Source organism: Heterodontus francisci, chromosome 16 (assembly GCF_036365525.1).
Source record: "Heterodontus francisci isolate sHetFra1 chromosome 16, sHetFra1.hap1, whole genome shotgun sequence".
Lineage (NCBI taxonomy): Eukaryota > Metazoa > Chordata > Chondrichthyes > Heterodontiformes > Heterodontidae > Heterodontus > Heterodontus francisci.
Window position 1 is genome coordinate 90,402,305 of NC_090386.1, and position 18,167 is coordinate 90,420,471.

General features: G+C 45.0%; 1 protein-coding gene and 1 long non-coding RNA gene across 2 annotated transcripts in view; both read right to left on the reverse strand.

The window, feature by feature from the left end:
- LOC137378513 (uncharacterized) overlaps window positions 1-18,167 on the reverse strand; it is a 273,549-nt gene that overhangs the window by 35,375 nt on the left and 220,007 nt on the right. The window lies entirely within an intron of this gene.
- sox12 (SRY-box transcription factor 12) lies at window positions 12,529-17,413 on the reverse strand. Its single transcript, XM_068048623.1, has one exon. The coding sequence runs from the start codon at window positions 17,164-17,166 to the stop codon at window positions 16,147-16,149; it is 1,020 nt and encodes a 339-aa protein (XP_067904724.1). The 5' UTR covers window positions 17,167-17,413; the 3' UTR covers window positions 12,529-16,146.

Consider the following 18,167-nt stretch of genomic DNA (forward strand, 5'->3'; position numbering starts at 1 on the left):
AAGAAACCTTGACTTCAAATGCCTCCATGGCATTTTGAGAATATGAAATGAGTTTCATATTCTGCAAATTAAAAAGCTGGTATCCATAAAAGCTGTTGGATTGTCTTTAAAACCCAATTGCTTCACGCACGTTTGTTACCCTGTATCACCTTTATGTGACTCCATACTGACATGGTTGACGGTCGATATGCCCAAACAAACCACTCAGTTGTTTCAAACTGCTACAAAAGAATGCTAACAGTTGAAGATTAGATCAGATTCCAGATGTGAAGCTGCCATAGTTGAATATCCAGTCTGGTTAATACTTTAAGGAGTGACTACTGGGATGAGGGTAACTGAAGTCAGCCAGCAACATCAATCGTATACTGGCAGCCGTCAGCATTTCCAGAACAGAAGGGAGAAGTGGGGGAATTGAAGTTCATCTCTTCATTTGGGATCCAAATGAATCCCACTTTACTGAGTATGGCGATATGGAGTTAAGCAATTCCCAGAGTTATGAACCAAGGCAAGAAGCTTGTATTCCAAATGTAGTCTTTACAAACTGAAGGAACAATCAGCATTAGAACACTGCACAGTACTTACAGTAACAGCAGTTAATCTCATCAAAACATGAGACAGTCAGGGATCCACAAAATTGTGCTTTTAATCACTGGAGTCACAGATTTAAGATAATTGGCAAAAGAACAAGAAAGGAGATGAGGAAATGTTTTTTTTTAGACAGTGAGTTGTTCTGCTCTGGAATGCATTGCCTGAAAGGGTGCTGGGAGAAGATTCAACAGTAATTTTCAAAAAGAATTGGATATATACTCAAAGAGGGGAAAAAAAAGGCAGGGCTATGAGGAAAGAGCAGAAGAGTGGGATCACAACAAAAGCAAAATACTGCTGATGCCGGAAATCTGAAATAAAAAACATAAAATGCTGGAAATACTCACAAGGTCTGGCAGCATCTGTGGAAAGAGAAACAGAGTTAGCTTATCAGGTTGATGACCTTTCATCGAAACTGGGGAAAGTTATAGACGTAATAGGTTTTAAGCAAGTGAAAGGGGGGAGGATAGAAAAAAGATCAAAAGGGAAGGTCTGTGATAGGGTGGAAGACAGGAGAGATTAAATGACAAAAGAGTTGATGGTGTAAGGCCAAAGGGAGTGGTAATGGGACAAAGTAAAAAAACAAAAAATGTGTCTAGAGGAGGTACGAAGAGTAGAATGATGAACAGCTGCTGTCTGAAAGCAAGAAGAAGTGAAAAAAAGGGGAAAAAGGAGAAAAACGAGAGAGAGATAAATAAAACCAGCAAAGAAAAAGGAAATAAAATGGGAGCAGAGGTTATGATCTGAAATTATTGAACTCAATTTTAAGTATGAAAGGCTGCAAAGTGCCTAATTGAAAGATGAGATGCTGTTCCCCGAGCTTACGTTGAGTCTCATTGGAACACTGCAGGAGGCTGAGGATAGAGTGGAAGAGGTCAGAGTGGGAGCATGTAGAGAATAAAATTGACAGTGGAGTGGAACTAATTGGTAGCTCTTTGAAGGAGCTGGCACAGATACAATGGACTGAATGGCCTCCTTCTGTACTCTATGATTCTTTGAATCTGCAAGTCAAATTCAAATCAGGTAAGTGTGTGTTGCTCTTGAAAATCTCTTTCTAAAACATACTGATCTGTTATTTGAGTCAATTTGTTACCGAACTGATTCGTTTTTCAGATTGGGATGATGAATTGGCAGAAGAATTATATTCCATTTTGGCGAGTGTGTAAAATAGGATGCATGGATTGAGGAAATTGCTCTTGAATTTCCTTTCTCTTCCCCCAAATAAAGCACATCGAGAGCAAACTGGGAAACAAGGCATTGTTGAGGATGGTGGTGGGCGAAGGGAAATCAGTGCAGCCTACAAAAATGATCTTAAAGTAAAAATACTTTATCAGTTCTCATAGACCTATGGCTCAGTGGGTACTCTCACTTCTTAGTCAGAACATAGTGGGTTCCAGCCCCACCCAAGAGACCTGAGCATAAAAAGCTCGGCTGACACTCTTCTCCAGTACTAAGGGAGTGCTACACTGTCGATAGATGCCGTCTTTTAAAGGAGACATTAAACCAAGGCCCTGTCTGCTCCCATACGTGGACAAGACAGTATTATGAAGAAGAGTTGGGGAGTTATCCCTGGTGCCCTGGCCAATATTTATCCCTCAATCAACATTACCGAAAAAAACACATTATCTGGTCATTATCACATTGTTGACCATGGGAGCTTGCTGTGCGCAAATTAGTTGTGACATTTCCTACAACAGTGAATACACTGCAAAAAAGCACTTAATTGGCTGTAAAGTGCTTTGGGATGCTCTGAGGTTGTTAAATGCCCTAGATAAATGCAAGTCTTCCTTTTTCACTAGTTTTCTGAAGCCCAGATTCTTTTCAATTTATTCTCATTTAATTAATATTACATTTTGTGATTTCCACCTATTGTTGCTAATGTACTTTTAATGTCATTATTCATGCACACTTTTATTTAAAAATGATTTTCACACTTGTTCAGTGAAAAACATCAGCGCTCTTTTTAACTGCAAAATATAACTGTAGGGAGGAGTCTTTTAAATATTTCCCCGATGTAGCACAGAGTAACAATCTGTCACTTCACACTCATATTTTCTGGTAAAGAAGTAAAGTGATAACAAGAGGGATACGTTGCCAGGAGAGATAGCAGAATTGTGGCTAAACGAAAACTGTTAAATACTGAGGTCCTTAACAATGCCTCCCATCCCCCACAACTTTTACCTTATAAAGGGAACGATAGGTCAGTTGCCTCCTTAAACAGCGTTCAGATCACACGCAGCTTCCACAGTGCTGACTGCGACACCAACCACTCCCTGGTGTGCAGCAAGGTTAGACTCAAACCAAAGAAGCTGCATCACTCCAAGCAGAAGGGCCGCCCGCGCATCAACACCAGCAGAATTTCTTATCCACAGCTGTTACATAAGTTTCTAAATTCACTTGAAAAAGCCCTTCAAAACACTCCCACAGGGGATTCAGAGACCAAGTGGGCCCACATCACAGACGCCATCTATGACTCAGCAATGACCACCTATGGCAAATGTGTGAAGCAGAATGCAGACTGGTTTCAATCTCACTTCGAAGAGCTGGAGCCTGTCATAGCCGCTAAGCGCATTGCGCTGCTGAACTACAAGAAAGCCCCCAGCGAGTTAACATCCATAGCACTGAAAACTGCCAGAGCACTGCATAAAGAACAGCCAGGCACTGCGCAAATGACTACTGGCAACACCTATGCAGTCGTATTCAGCTGGCCTCTGACATAGGAAACATCAGAGGAATGTATGATGGCATTAAGAGAGCTTTTGGGCCAACCTTCAAGAAGATCGCCCCCCTCAAATCTAAATTAGGGGACAGAATCACTGACCAATGCAAGCAAATGGACTGCTGGGTTGAGCACTACCGAGAACTGTACTCCAGGGAAAATGTTGTCACTGAGACCGCCCTCAATGCAGCCCAGTCTCTGTCAGTCATGGATGAGCTGGACGAACAGCCAGCAAAATCGGAACTCAGTGATGCCATTGATTCTCTAGACAGCGGAAAAGCCCCTGGGAAGGACGGCATTACCCCTGAAATAATAAAGAGTGCCAAGCCTACAATACTTTCAGCACTATACGAACCGCTTTGCCTGTGCTGGGATGAGGGAGCAGTACCACAGGACATGCGCGATGCCAATATCATCAGCCTCTATAAGAACAAGTGTGACCGCGGTAACTGCAACAACTACCGTGGAATGCAGTTGGACTGTGCCGTACCACCTATCCTTCGTGCAGCAGTTTCTGCAGGAAAACACCTTTGACCACCGATCCATCAGGCAGTGGTTTGCATGGAATGTCCTCAAGGCCCTACGGGAAAAGGAGACGGTGGATCCTGTCGGATGGTTCCCCGAGCAGACCGTCAAAGTCATTTGGCGGAATGCCTCATCACCAGAACTTTCAAACAAGCACCAAGATGTAGCTTGGCTGGTGGTGAGAAGGTCCCTCCCCGTCAAATCCTTCCTGCACGCCCGAAGTCTCACCCCCTCCACACAATGCCCTTGAGGTAGCTGTGGTGGGGAAGAGACGGTTGCGCACCTCCTCCTGGAATGTGTCTTTGCAAAGCAGGTGTGGAAAGAGATGCAGTGGTTTTTGTCGAGGTTCATCCCAAGCAGCTCTGTAACACAGGAGTCTGTGCTCTATGGGCTGTTCCCAGGGACGCACACCGAGACAAACATCAACTGCTGCTGGAGGACTATCAATTCGGTGAAAGACGCCCTTTGGTCTGCCCGAAACTTGCTGGTCTTCCAGCGCAAAGAGTTGTCCACGACCGAATGTTGCAGACTTGCACATTCCAAGGTCCAGGACTACGTGCTGAGGGACGCACTAAAGCTTGGGGCAGCCGCAGCAAAGGTTCAATGGAGAAAGACCACAGTGTAAGGTCCCCCCACCAAGCTGAACTGAGGGGCTGGATCCATGGGAAACCCCTCGAACTGTATCTGGGAAAATTTTCATTTGCTGTAAGATGTAAAAATGTTAATGGCATGACAAATGAAATGGAAGGGTTGTGAGGCAACTCATGATTGTAATGAAGCAAACGGACCGCCTTTGCACTGTTTGTATTTTTGACTTGGTGCTGTCTGAAACTGTTTGGCAATGTATTTTTCACAGATTTTTATGAATAAAGTATATTTTGGAAATTAAAAAAAAAACAACTACCGTGGAATTTCCCTGCTCAGCATGGTGGGGAAAGTCTTCGCACGAGTCACTCTAGCTTTCGAGCAGAGAGATCGACTGTTGACATGCTGTTCTCCCTTCGCCAGCTACAGGAGAAATGCCGCGAACAACAGATGCCCCTCTACGTTGCTTTCATTGATCTCACCAAAGCCTTTGACCTCGTCAGCAGACGCGGTCTCTTCAGACTACGAGAAAAGATCGGATGTCCACCAAAGCTACTAAGTATCATCACCTCATTCCATGACAATATGAAAGGCACAATTCAGCATCATCAGATCCCTTTCCTATCCTGAGTGGCGTGAAACAGGGCTGTGTTCTCGCACCTACACTGTTTGGGATCTTCTTCTCCCTGCTGCTTTCACATGCGTTCAAGTCTTCTGAAGAAGGAATTTTCCTCCACACAAGATCAGATGGCAGGTTGTTCAACCTTGCCCGTCTAAGAGCGAAGACCAAAGTACGGAAAGTCCTCATCAGGGAACTCTTTGCTGACGATGCTGCTTTAACATCTCACACTGAAGAGTGTCTGCAGAGACTCATCGACAGGATTGTGGCTGCCTGCGACGACTTTGGCCTAACCATCAGCCTCAAGAAAACAAACATCATGGGACAGGACATCAGAAATGCTCCATCCAGCAATATCGGCGACCACGCTCTGGAAGTGGTTCAAGAGTTCACCTACCTAGGCTCAACTATCACCAGTAACCTGTCTCTTGATGCAGAAATCAACAAGTGCATGGGAAAGGCTTCCACTGCTATGTCCAGACTGGCCAAGAGAGTGTGGGAAAATGGCGCACTGACACGGAACACAAAAATCCGAGCGTATCAAGCCTGTGTCCTCAGTACCTTGCTCTATGGCAGCGAGGCCTGGACAACGTATGTTAGCCAAGAGCGACGTCTCAATTCATTCCATCTTCACTGCCTCCGGAGAATCCTTGGCATCAGGTGGCAGGACCGTATCTCCAACACAGAAGTCCTTGAGGCGGCCAACATCCCCAGCTTATACACCCTACTGAGCCAACGGCGCTTGAGATGGCTTGGCCATGTGAGCCGCATGGAAGATGGCAGGATCCCCAAGGACACATTGTACAGCGAACTCGTTACTGGTATCAGACCCACCGGCCGTCCATGTCTCCGCTTTAAAGACGTCTGCAAATGCAACATGAAGACCTGTGACATTGATCACAAGTCATGGGAGTCAGTTGCCAGTGATTGCCAGAGCTGGCGGGCAGCCATAAAGGTGGGGCTAAAGTGAGGCGAGTCGAAGAGACTTAGCAGTTGGCAGGAAAAAAGACAGAAGCGCAAGGGGAGAGCCAACTGTGTAACAGCCCCATCAACCAATCTTATCTGCAGCACCTGTGGAAGAGTCTGTCACTCTAGAATTGGCCTTTATAGCCACTCCAGGCGCTGCTTCACAAACCACTGACCACCTCCAGGCGCTTACCCATTGTCTCTCGAAACAAGGAGGCCAAAGAAGAAGGTCAGTTGTCCTGATATCAGTAGTAGGGAAAATGCTAGAATCTTTTATTAGTGATGTGGTAACAGGGCACTTAGAAAATATGATTGAGCAGAGTCAACATGAATTTATGAAAGGGAAATCGTGTTTGACAGATCTGTTAGTTTTTTGAGGATGTAACTAGCAGGGCAGGTAAAAGGGAATCAGTGGATGTAGTGTGTTTGAATTTTCAAAAAGTATTCAGTAAGGTCCCACTCAAGAGGTTCTTACACAAAACTAGGGCTCATGGGATTGGGGGTAATATGTTGGTATGGATTGGTTGATGGACAGAAAACAGGGAGTAGAACTGAACAAAAAATTTTCAGGTCAAAAGGCTGTAACTAGTGGGGTACCACAAGGATCAATGCTTGGGCCTCAGTTATTTATAATCTATATTAACTGAGGGGACTGAGTATAATGAATGCAAGTTTGCTGACGATACAAAGCTAAGTGGGATAGTAAGCTGTAAGCAGGATGCAAAGAGGTTGCAAAAAGATCTTCTTCTTCTTCTTCTTTGGCCTCCTTGTCTCGAGAGACAATGGGTAAGCGCCTGTAGGTGGTCAGTGGTTTGTGAAGCAGTGCCTGGAGTGGCTATAAAGGCCAATTCTAGAGTGACTGGCTCTTCCACAGGTGCTGCAGATAAAATTGGTTGTCAGGGCTTGTTAGTCATCCCAAAATGCATCACCTCACACTTCTCAGGATTAAATTCCATTTGCCACTGCTCTGCCCATCTTACCAGCCCATCTATATCACCCTGTAATCTAATGCTTTCCTCCTCACTATTTACGACACCACCAACTTTCGTATCATCTGCGAACTTATTGATCATACCTCCTACATTCATGTCTAAATCATTAATATACACTACAAACAGCAAAGGTCCTCACACTGATCCCTGTGGTACAGGCTTCCAATTGCAAAAACAACCCTCGACCATCACCCTCTGCCTCCTGCCACTAAGCCAATTTTAGATCCAATTTGCCAAATTGCCCTGGATCCCATGGGCTCTTACCTTCTTAACCAATCTCCCTTAGGAGGCTTATCCCTTGAAAGGCTTATCAAAAGCCTTACTGAAGTCCATGTAGACTACGTCAACTGCTTTACCCTCATCTACTCATCTAGTCACCTCCTCAAAAAATTCGATCAAGTTTCTTAGACATGATTGCCCAATGACAAAGCCATGCTGACTATCCCTGATTAATCCCTGCCTCTCCAAGTGGAGATTAAGCCTGTCCCTCAGATTTTTTTTCCAATAGTTTCCCAACCACTGATGTTAGACTCACCGGCCTGTAATTACCTGGTTTATCCCTGCTAACCTTCTTGAATAATGGTACCACATTCATTATCCTCCAGTCCTCTGATACCTCTCCTGTGGCCAGAGAGGATTTGAAACTTTGTGTCAGAGCCCCTGCTATCTCCTCCCTTGCCTCACATAACAGCCTGGGATACATCTCATCTGTACCTGGGGATTTATCCACTTTTCAGCCCACTAAAACCGCTAATACTTCCTCCCTTTCAATGCTAATTTGTTCGAGTATATCACAATCCCCCTCCCTGATCGCTACACCTACATCATCCTTCTCCATAGTAAACACAGATGAAAAGTAATCATTTAAAACCTCACCTACGTCCTCCGGCTCCACACACAGATTGCCACTTTGGTCCCTAATTGGCCCTACTCTTTCCCTGGTTATCCTCTTGCCCTTAATATACTTATAAAATGCCTTAGGATTTTCCTTTATCTTGCCCACTATGCCTCCTCTTCACTCTCCTAATTACTTTTTTAAATACCCCCTGCACCTTCTATATTCCTCCAGGGACTTCGCTGTTTTCAGCGCTCTGAATCTGCCATAAGCCTCCTTTCTTTTCCTTATGCAATCCTTTATATCCCTTGACATCCAGGGTTCCCTGGACTTGTTGGTCCTACCCCTCACCTTTATGGGAACATATTGGCCCTGAACTCTTACTATTTCCTTTTTGAATGATTCCCACTGGTCTGATGTAAACTTTCCTACAAGTAGCTGCTCCCAGTCCACTTTGGCCAGATCTTGTTTTATCATACTGAAATCGGCCTTCCCCCAATTCAGTACCTTTATTTCTGGTCCATCTTTGTCCTTTTCCATAACTACCTCAAATCTTACAGAGTTATGATCACTAGCCCCGAAATGCTCCCCCACTGACACTTCTAGCACTTGTCCACGTTCATTCCTTAAGATTAGGTTCAGTACCGCCCCTTCCCTTGTAGAATTTTCTACATGCTGGCTCAAAAAGCTCTCCTGTATGCACTCTAAGAATTCTGACCCCTTTAAGACTTTTGCACTAAGACTATCCCAGTTAATATTGGTTAAGTTGAAACCCTCTACTATTATTAGCTTATTATTTTTGGCGAGAGACAGGGAAATGTTGGTATTCAGAGGAATTTGGGTGTCCTTGTATAAAAATCAAATAAAGTTAACGTACAGGTAGAGCAAGCAACCTTTTTTAGCCTTTATTAGCCTTTATTACAAAGGGATTGGAGTATAAGCGTAAAGAAGTCTTACTACAATTTTATAGGACCTTGGTGAGACCACACCTGAAGTACTGTGTAGAGTTTTGCTCCTTACCGAAGGAAGGATATACTTGCCTGGAGGGACAAAGGTTCAACAAAGGTTCACTAGACTGATCCCCGGGATGAGAGGATTGTCTTATGATGAGAGATTGAGTAGACTCAGCCTATATTCCCTAGAATTTGAAAGAATGAAAGGTGATCTCATTGAAACATAAAATTCTTAAGGGACTTTACAGAGCGGATGCTGGGAGGATGTTTCCCCTGGCTGGGGAGTTTAGAACTAGGGCTCACAGTCTCAGAATAAGTGGTCAGCCATTTAGGGCTGAGCTGAGGAGAAATTTCTTCATTCAAAGGGTTGCGATTATTTGGAATTCTCTACCCCAGAGGACTGTAGATGTTAAGTTGTTGAGTATATTCAAGACTGAGATCAACAGATTTTTGGACTCTAAGGGAATCAAAAGATATGGAGGTTGGGCGGGAGAGTGGTATCGAGGTAGAGGGTCAGCCAGATCTCATTGAATGGCGGAGCAGCCTCGAAGGGCCGAATGGCCTACTCCTGCTCCTATTTCTTATATTCTTATGGTCCTATAACATTGCAGTGGAATCCTTTCCCATGCGCTTGTTGATTTCTGCATCGAGAGACAGGTTACTGGTGATAGTTGAGCCTAGGTAGGTGAACTCTTGAACCACTTCCAGAGCTTGGTCGCCGATATTGATGGATGGAGCATTTCTGACATCCTGCCCCATGATGTTCGTTTTCTTGAGGCTGATGGTTAGGCCAAATTCATTGCAGGCAGCCGCAAACCTGTCAATGAGACTCTGCAGACACTCTTCAGTGTGAGATGTTAATGCCGCATCGTCAGCAAAGAGGATTTTCCTGATGAGGACTTTCCGTACTTTGGTCTTCGCTCTTAGACGGGCAAGGTTGAACGACCTGCCACCTGATCTTATGTGGAGGAAAATTCCTTCTTCTGAAGCCTTGAACGCATGTGAGAGCAGCAGGGAGAAGAAAATCCCAAACAGTGTGGGTGCGAGAACACAGCCCTGTTTCACGCCACACAGGATAGGAAAGGGGTCTGATGAGGCACCGCTCTGCTGAATTGTGCCTTTCATATTGTCATGGAATGAGGTGATGATACTTAGTAGCTTTGGTGGACATCCAATCTTTTCTAGTAGTCTGAAGAGACCACGTCTGCTGACGAGGTCAAAGGCTTTGGTGAGATCAATGAAAGCAACGTAGAGGGGCATCTGTTGTTCGTGGTATTTCTCCTGTAGCTGACGAAGGGAGAACAGCATGTTAATGGTGGATTTCTCTGCACGAAAGCCACACTGTGCCTCAGGGTAGACACGCTCAGCCAGCTTCTGGAGCCTGTTTAAAGCGACTCGAGCGAAGACTTTCCCCACTATGCTGAGCAGGGAGATTCCACAGTAGTTGTTGCAGTCACCACAGTCACCTTTGTTTTTATAGAGGGTGATGATATTGGCATCGCGCATGTCCTGTGGTACTGCTCCCTCATCCCAGCACAGGCAAAGCGGTTCGTAGAGTGCTGAGAGTATAGCAGGCTTAGCACTCTTGATTATTTCAGGGGTAATGCCGTCCTTCCCAGAGTTCAACTACCTATGCTCAACTATCACCAGTAACCTGTCCCTCGATGCAGAAATCAACAAGCGCATGGGAAAGGCTTCCATTGCTATGTCCAGACTGGCCAAGAGAGTGTGGGAAAATGGCCCACTGACACGAGTGTATCAAGCCTGTGTCCTCAGTACCTTGCTCTACGGCAGCGAGGCCTGGACAACGTATGTCAGCCAAGAGTGATGTCTCAATTCATTCCATCTGCGCTGCCTCCGGAGAATCCTTGGCATCAGGTGGCAGGACAGTATCTCCAACACAGAAGTTCTTGAGGCGACCAACATCCCCAGCTTATACACCCTACTGGGCCAACGGCGCTTGAGATGGCTTGGCCATGTGAGCCGCATGGAAGATGGCAGGATCCCCAAGGACACATTGTACAGCGAGCTCGTCACTGGTATCAGACCCACCGGCCGTCCATGTCTCGCTTTAAAGACGTCTGCAAACGCAACATGAAGTCCTGTGACATTGATCACAAGTCGTGGGAGTCAGTTGCCAGTGATCGCCAGAGCTGGCGGGCAGCCATAAAGGCGGGGCTTAAGTGTGGCGAGTCGAAGAGACTTAGCAGTTGGCAAGAGAAAAGACAGAAGCGCAAGGGGAGAGCCAATTGTGTAACAGCCCTGACAACCAATTTTATCTGCAGCATCTGTGGAAGTGTCTGTCACTCTAGAATTGGCCTTTATAGCCACTCCAGGCACTGCTCCACAAACCACTGACCACCTCCAGGCGCTTACCCATTGCCTCTCAAGACGAGGAGGCCAAAGAAGATGAAGAAGATAACATTGCAGTATCAGGTTCTTGCCACTAGAGGCCCATATTGATCTGTGGAAACAGTGCATCTACCTCCAATGCTGGCAAACAGGTATGATAGCATCCACACACAACACAGGATGCAAGGCATTTAAACTATGATCCTCTGTCACTCAATGGAAAACATAACCCATACTTTAGCCTCGTATAGCTCTTCAGTGTTGCACAGCAATTGCAACTGATGGAGCTAAAATGTGGAAATTAAAAAATTGCAAGGAATGCTTCAATAGGAATACTGAAATCTGTGTGAAGTCATTGACAAATTGAGGAAAGCCAAATAAGTTGGTTTTGGGTCTGAAGAAAGGGTATAATTTTAAAATTAGAGCCAGGCCATTTAGGAGTGAATTCAGGAGGCACTTCTTTACACAAGGGCAGTAGAGATCTGGAACTCTATCCTCAAAAAGGGCTATGGGATGCTGGGGGTTAACTGAAATGTTCAAGACCGATCGATAGATTGTTAGATAAGGGTATTAGGGATATGAAGCAAAGGCAGGTCAATGGGGTTGAGGTACACATCTAATTGAATGTTGCAGCAGGCTCAAGGGGCTGAATGGCCTACTCCTTTTCCTATGTTGGGCCTAATGGTCTGTTTCTGTGCTGTAAATTCTAGATGAATTAAAAATACTTACATCCTGTAAATGGTGTCTGTTTCAGCATTGTGTTTATTAGGTAGGAACTACACACTGAATGACCGCACCAGCCTGGCAGATTCACACAGTCACTGGCCCCTTGCAGGTTTGATCAATTCTTGACTACTCTTCACCGGGGCTCAGTTGGTGCCACTCTCACCTCGGAGTCAGAAGGAATTTGGTTCAGAGTCCCACTCCAGCGAAAGATCTAGTCTGACACACCCACAGCAGTACTGAGGGAGGTGCCATCTTTCAGATGAGACATTTTCCCTCTCAAGCAGATGGAAAAGATTCCCATGCCAATATTTCAAAGAGAAACAGCAGAATTCTCCCCTCTGTTTTGCCGCTATATTTATCCCTCAACCAACATCACTAAAAAAAATTGATCTGCTCATTATCATTTTGTTGTTTGTGGGAGCTTGCTGTGCGCAAATTGGCTGCCGCCTTTCCTACATTATAACAGTGACTACTCTTCAAGAAGTACTTAATTGGCCGTAAAGCACTTTGGGATGCCCTGGGGTTGGGAAAGGGGCTATAGAAATGCAAGTCTTTCTTTCTAATGGGATAGTGTTTATTTTGAGCCAGGTACTGACACAGATAAGTGGTGGACACAACACTGATAAAGTGATGGAAACATTTTAATATTAATTACTTAATTTCCATAATTAAAACATTCTTTACACAGATAACAAAATGGCAGAATTTTAATAATTTAACCAAATATACAGTTATAAATCTCTGAAAATAAATCTATGACAAATATTTACAATAATGCACTACCATTAACTAATATTCTGTCCATCTACACAGGCTACAATGACCTTAATGTCTCTCAATACAGAGTGGAGGCAAGAGGAGGCAGTTTCAGTTCCCCAACCCTATCCTGCGGATGCATGTTAACCCTCCGATTACTGACACTAACAACACGTCTATACAAACTGGCTCTCAGGATGGTCACCTTGAGAGTCATCGCTTCCCCAACCCCAAATGTGTAGTGTTTTTGTTCAGCTGCTATGAGATGTGCTTTCCTTTCGGAGGTTTGTTTGCACAATCAAGGCCAACACTTATCCTTTTTCGAGCTTTTATGCATAATTGTACCATTTGTCCCAGTGGCTTTTCCACCAAATGTCAGGTGAATAGCATCCATTGCTGAAGGCCCAACAATACTGGAGAAAAACTAATGGAACATTGGCCTTTTTCTCAAGGGGGCAGGAATACAAAGGGGAGGAAGCTGTGCTTCAGTTGCATAGAGGCTTGGTCAGGCTCCATCTGGAGCACTGAGTTCAGTTCTGGGCACCACATCACAGGAAGGGTATATTGACCTTGGGCAGGGGGGGTGGGGGAGGGCAGTGCAGTGAAGATTCACCAGACTGATACCAGGGCTTAGAAGGTTAAATTATTAGAACAGGTTGCATAAGCTTGGCTTGTATTCCCTTGAAAAAACAGAGGCGCAAGGGGAGAGCCAACTGTGTAACAGCCCCGACAAACAAATTTCTCTGCAGCACCTGTGGAAGAGCCTGTCACTCTAGAATTGGCCTTTATAGCCACTCCAGGCACTGCTTCACAAACCACTGACCACCTCCAGGCGCGTATCCATTGTCTCTCAAGATAAGGAGGCCCAAAAGAAAAAAAAAAGTATTCCCTTGATTATAGATAATTGAAGGGATGATCTGATTGAGGTGTTTAAAATGTTAAACGGGTTTGATAGAGTAAATATAGAGAGACTATTTTCTCTGGCGGGAGAGTCGAGAATGTGGGGAAATCATATTAAAATTAAAGCAAGGCCATTCAGGAGTGAAATCAGGAAGCACTTTTTTCACAAAACGGGTTCGTAGAAACTTGGACTTCTGTCCCGCAAAAGGCTGTGAATGCTGGTACAATTAGAGCTTTCAAGACTGAGATTGATTTTTGGTAGGTAAGGGTAACTGGGACACGGGGCAAAGGTGGGTAAATAGGCTTGAAGTATAGATCAGCCATGATCTAATTGAATGGCAGAACAGGCCTGAGGTGCTCAATAGCCTCCTCCTGTTCCCACATTCCTAGAAAGCACAAAATAAATAACGTTCGCAGCATAGAAGATTTCTGCTCGTTCAGTACAAATCCCTCACTGTAACATAGCTATAAAACTCCCTGAGTTGGGTGATTGTTTCAGGAGGGGATCAGAATGTGCATCGAAAGGCATATGAATTTGGTCCTCGGTCAAAACATTTTGAGACACTCCAGTAATTTCAGAATTACAACAGGAATCACAAAATATTTCATATTCACAGTATATTAGTTTTTAACCTAAAGGACAGACACAGCACTGCAGTTCTCAAAGGGTTAAATGTATCGTGCGATCAGTCTGGAAATAGCCAATGAAAGGATAGTTTAAAATGTACCTCTCAATACTCTGACAGCCATTTACTGCTCCCCTCTTGTTCCCGTTCCCCCCCCCCCCCCTCCCCCTCCAAGCATGCATCGTGGTAAATAAATCATGGCATAATACATCAGAATTGTTACACCAAGGTAATAGAATCTACACACTGTTCCCCCTTTACTCCTGTCTCTCGCCTTTTTGTCCTCAAACACGCTAAACAAATAGAATTATAAACACAAGCTGGCGATGCCACGATGCTCAGTCACTATTTTGTACTTTCTTGTCTTTCAAAAAGTAGAAGTGAAAATTAGGAAAGAATAATGCGGGGATGTGCATATACGAGATTGCCCAGGGCAGGGGGTTTCAACTTTCATTGTGAATTTTGGACTCCCTCTCCCACCCCACCCACAGTCTGTTTATAGACATTCAGTCAAGACCTGCCCCCACTCCCCCTCCTCCTCCCCACTGAGAATGGTTTAATCCTATACCATAGGCTAATATACCCCAAATGCAACCTGGTAGGATCCACTCGGAAATCTAGCCTTCTGATTGGGGAGTGAATCTGGCTTGCTCAGTTAAATAAGTCAGGACCAAAAATTTAAGTTGCCTGATTGGGCATTTTTGAATTTAAAAGTTGAGTTTCACCCTCATTCCACCAGATTAAGTTGCTAAGGAGTGTCCACAAAGCACAACAACCATCTGACTCTCTGTGTGATAAGTCCAGTTCCTTCACCCTCCCTTCCCCACCCACTCACTCACTCACTCCACAAACAGGCTAAGTTGACAATCCCCCTTCCCTGATCCAGGGTATAAATATGAGTGGTACAGCACAGTGACACTGGAATGAATGTGAGGAATTGTAAACGATTCATAGCTTCATCTTCAATTGACATGCTAAATGTCCAACTTTAGTTTGGTGGGTGGCTTGTGTTAACATTACTCTTGATAGCGCAAGCACACACGCTTTCTAACATCTAGAGGCTCTAACAGCAATGAAACGATGTTTATTAAAACCTTCCTTCCCCTCCTTTTTTTAAAATCTAATTTTCCTGTCCCATCAGGGATTGACTGGAAGAGAAGCAATTGCTCACTAGGACCCAGCGGAATCTCTCCATTCCGAGACAAGATTTCACTACAGCTGGCAAATTGAAAGTCTCTCCACGCTTAAATACTATCAAGGCAGCTGTGAGCTGGACCCAGACACGACATGCATGTAATCTCAAACCCGGATTCCCAGGAGACGCTCAGGTTCAAAGATGATGTGCAGGCCAGTATTTTCAAAGCTGCCCTCACATCAGTTTGAACTTGCTAAGCGAGAGATGCATCTGATTCAGTCTCTCGTTTCCCTTAGTACAATATATCCTGAGTATTCCAGATTCTCTTTTTTTTTAAATATTATTTTAAATCCACAGAGAAAGATAATTTAAAAATCCTGCTGTTAGCCCAGGCGAATGAACGGTCCTGGACAAAGTTGTCGTATCCCCTTGTAACTGCAGATCAATATTCAAATCCAATAAGAGACAGGTAGTTTCTGTATATATAAAAACTGCCCAGACTATACAATGGCAGGCAGGGCTGTGCCTATTCTATACCCTGATCACGGCACATACTCTTCAATGTTATTGCCTAAAGGATACATCAAAAATATTTTACAGCTAAAAAGATGTCTGTTTAAATTGCTTTGGGACAGTGGTGGAACTATTAAATGATTTAACGCTTTTTTTAAATTCTCTTTAAAAAAATTTAGGGGGTGTTACTGTAATTTAACCATACTGCAATTTAAAACTTAATCTAGAAAAATACATACCCACATTGAAATTGCTGGTCTAAATCTTGGTTTTGCTGTGTGTTTATTTTGGGAAGGGGGGTAAATCATACATATAAAAACAAACCATTTTTGAAAAAAAAAAAATCCCTGTAGCGATATTTAATAAGTAAATACTAGATCAGAGACACTGGACACCAACCAGTCTCCTGAAATCATTTCGTTCACTTCTGGAGTGCAATAATCTGGGAACTCGAAATGCGACCCGGAGTTCGTGTGGAAAATTTCCACGTCTTTATCCAGGGATAAAGATTCCAAGGTGCCCAGCGCCAGGTTTTCAAAGTTTGCACTGGAGATGATATCCAGAATCTCATCTTCCAACTCCTCGTCTGAAGATGAAGATAGCGACCTGGTGGAGGTTGGAGAGGGTGACCTCATGTCCCGCAGATGCTTTGATGTTCTCCCATCTTCAGGAGTTGCCTGGTCTTCCTGGAGTTCCTCCATGGGGTTTGCCTCCGAAGGCTCTGTGGCTGGGAGATGAGAAACGAACCCGTAATCTTCCTCTGGGCCATTGGAATCTCCATAGAAAACAGAGCGGGCGCTGCCCTCCCAGCCTGGATTCAGTTTTCTGGGATTGTCCTGCTCAATGAGATGACTCTCCAACAACCCCCCAACTGATTGCAGACCATCCACATCTTCTTCCATCCCCAACCTGCAGCCACTTCTCTTGGATTTCCAGCCAGACTTGGCTTTGGTGGAACCAGTCCGACTTCTCTGCGCTTTGCTGGTCAGGCTCTTCCTGACCGATGCGACCTTCTTGCTCAACATCTTGGCGATTGCTCCGCTTTTCCCCTTCTTCCTGGGTCTGTATTTGTAGTCCGGGTAGTCGGCCATGTGTTTGAGCCTCAGCCTCTCGGCTTCTTTGATGAAGGGGATCTTCTCGGTATCCTGCAGGGCTTTCCAGCGCTTGCCCAGCCGCTTGGAGATCTCCGCGTTGTGCATGTCCGGGGACTGCTCCATAATCTTCCTCCTCTCGATCTGAGACCACACCATGAAAGCGTTCATTGGCCTCTTGATGTGACCGCTGGGGGTTTTGCACCAGCCCGGCTCGGTTCTCAGACCGAGTGGGTTCAGGGTCTCTGCCGTGCCCGTCTCGGCATCGCTGGAGTCATCAGCTACCATCGCTGAAAGTTTGAGAGACTGCGAGAGAGAGAGAGAGAGAGAGAGCAGTTCCTGTGCAAGGAGTAGAAACAAGGGCTGGGGAGGGCTAGGAAGCCACCGGTAGCAAATGCCCCCCTCCCCTTTTACTCCCTGCACCCAGTTCAGAGCAGAGCAGCCTCCTGAAGGTACACTACTCCCCCAGCAGACTGGGAACCCATGTACTCCTGCTCTGAGTTACAGCTTTTCCTGTGTGGATACTTCTCTCTGATCACAGACCCCGCAAATCCCACCCAGCCACCGCTCGCATTGGCTGCCTTGTATGGTTACAATTTGCCCATCCACCAATCAAGCAAAGCCCAGAGATACAACACTAGGGTGGAAAGAAATACACCTTAATGTGAATCGATGTGTTTCGCAAAGCTCGACCGTATTTCAAATCAGTTAAAGGAAAAATAAGTGAGGTGTTTCTCCGGCAACACTTCAGGCGTTTTCTTTCTCCCTGACTGTTTACCACTTCCTCGGAAATGCAGAAACTAATCCTAAATAGATAACGCTATTAAACATGTTTCCTCTACAACATCGGCTTGCATTTATATAGCGCCTTGAACATCATAAAACGTCCCAAGGCACTTCACAGGAGTATTACCAGACCAAATTTGACACCGGGCCACATAAGGAGATATTAGGTCAGGTCACTAAAAGCTTGGTCAAAGAGGTAGGTTTTAGAAGGAAAGGGAGAGAGGCAGAGAGGTGTAGGGAGGGAATTCCAGAGTTTAGGGTCCAAGCAGCTGAAGGCACGGTGGCAGAGCGAAGGAAATCGGGGATGCGCAAGAGGCCTGAATGGAAGAGGGCAGAGATTTCAGAGGGCTGTAGGATTGTAGGTGGTTACAGGGAAAGGGAGGGCAGTAAGATACACAAAGATGGCACAAAGAGGATGTGGGGAACTCTCTTTACAAAGGGATGGATAAGGCTGCAAGACAAGTCATTGCTGAACCAGCAGCCCAGGGAAAGTTCTAATAAAA

Excerpts from the sequence above, each read along its gene's own strand:
- sox12 (XM_068048623.1), bottom strand. The coding sequence starts at position 17,166 with ATGGTAGCTGATGACTCCAGCGATGCCGAGACGGGCACGGCAGAGACC.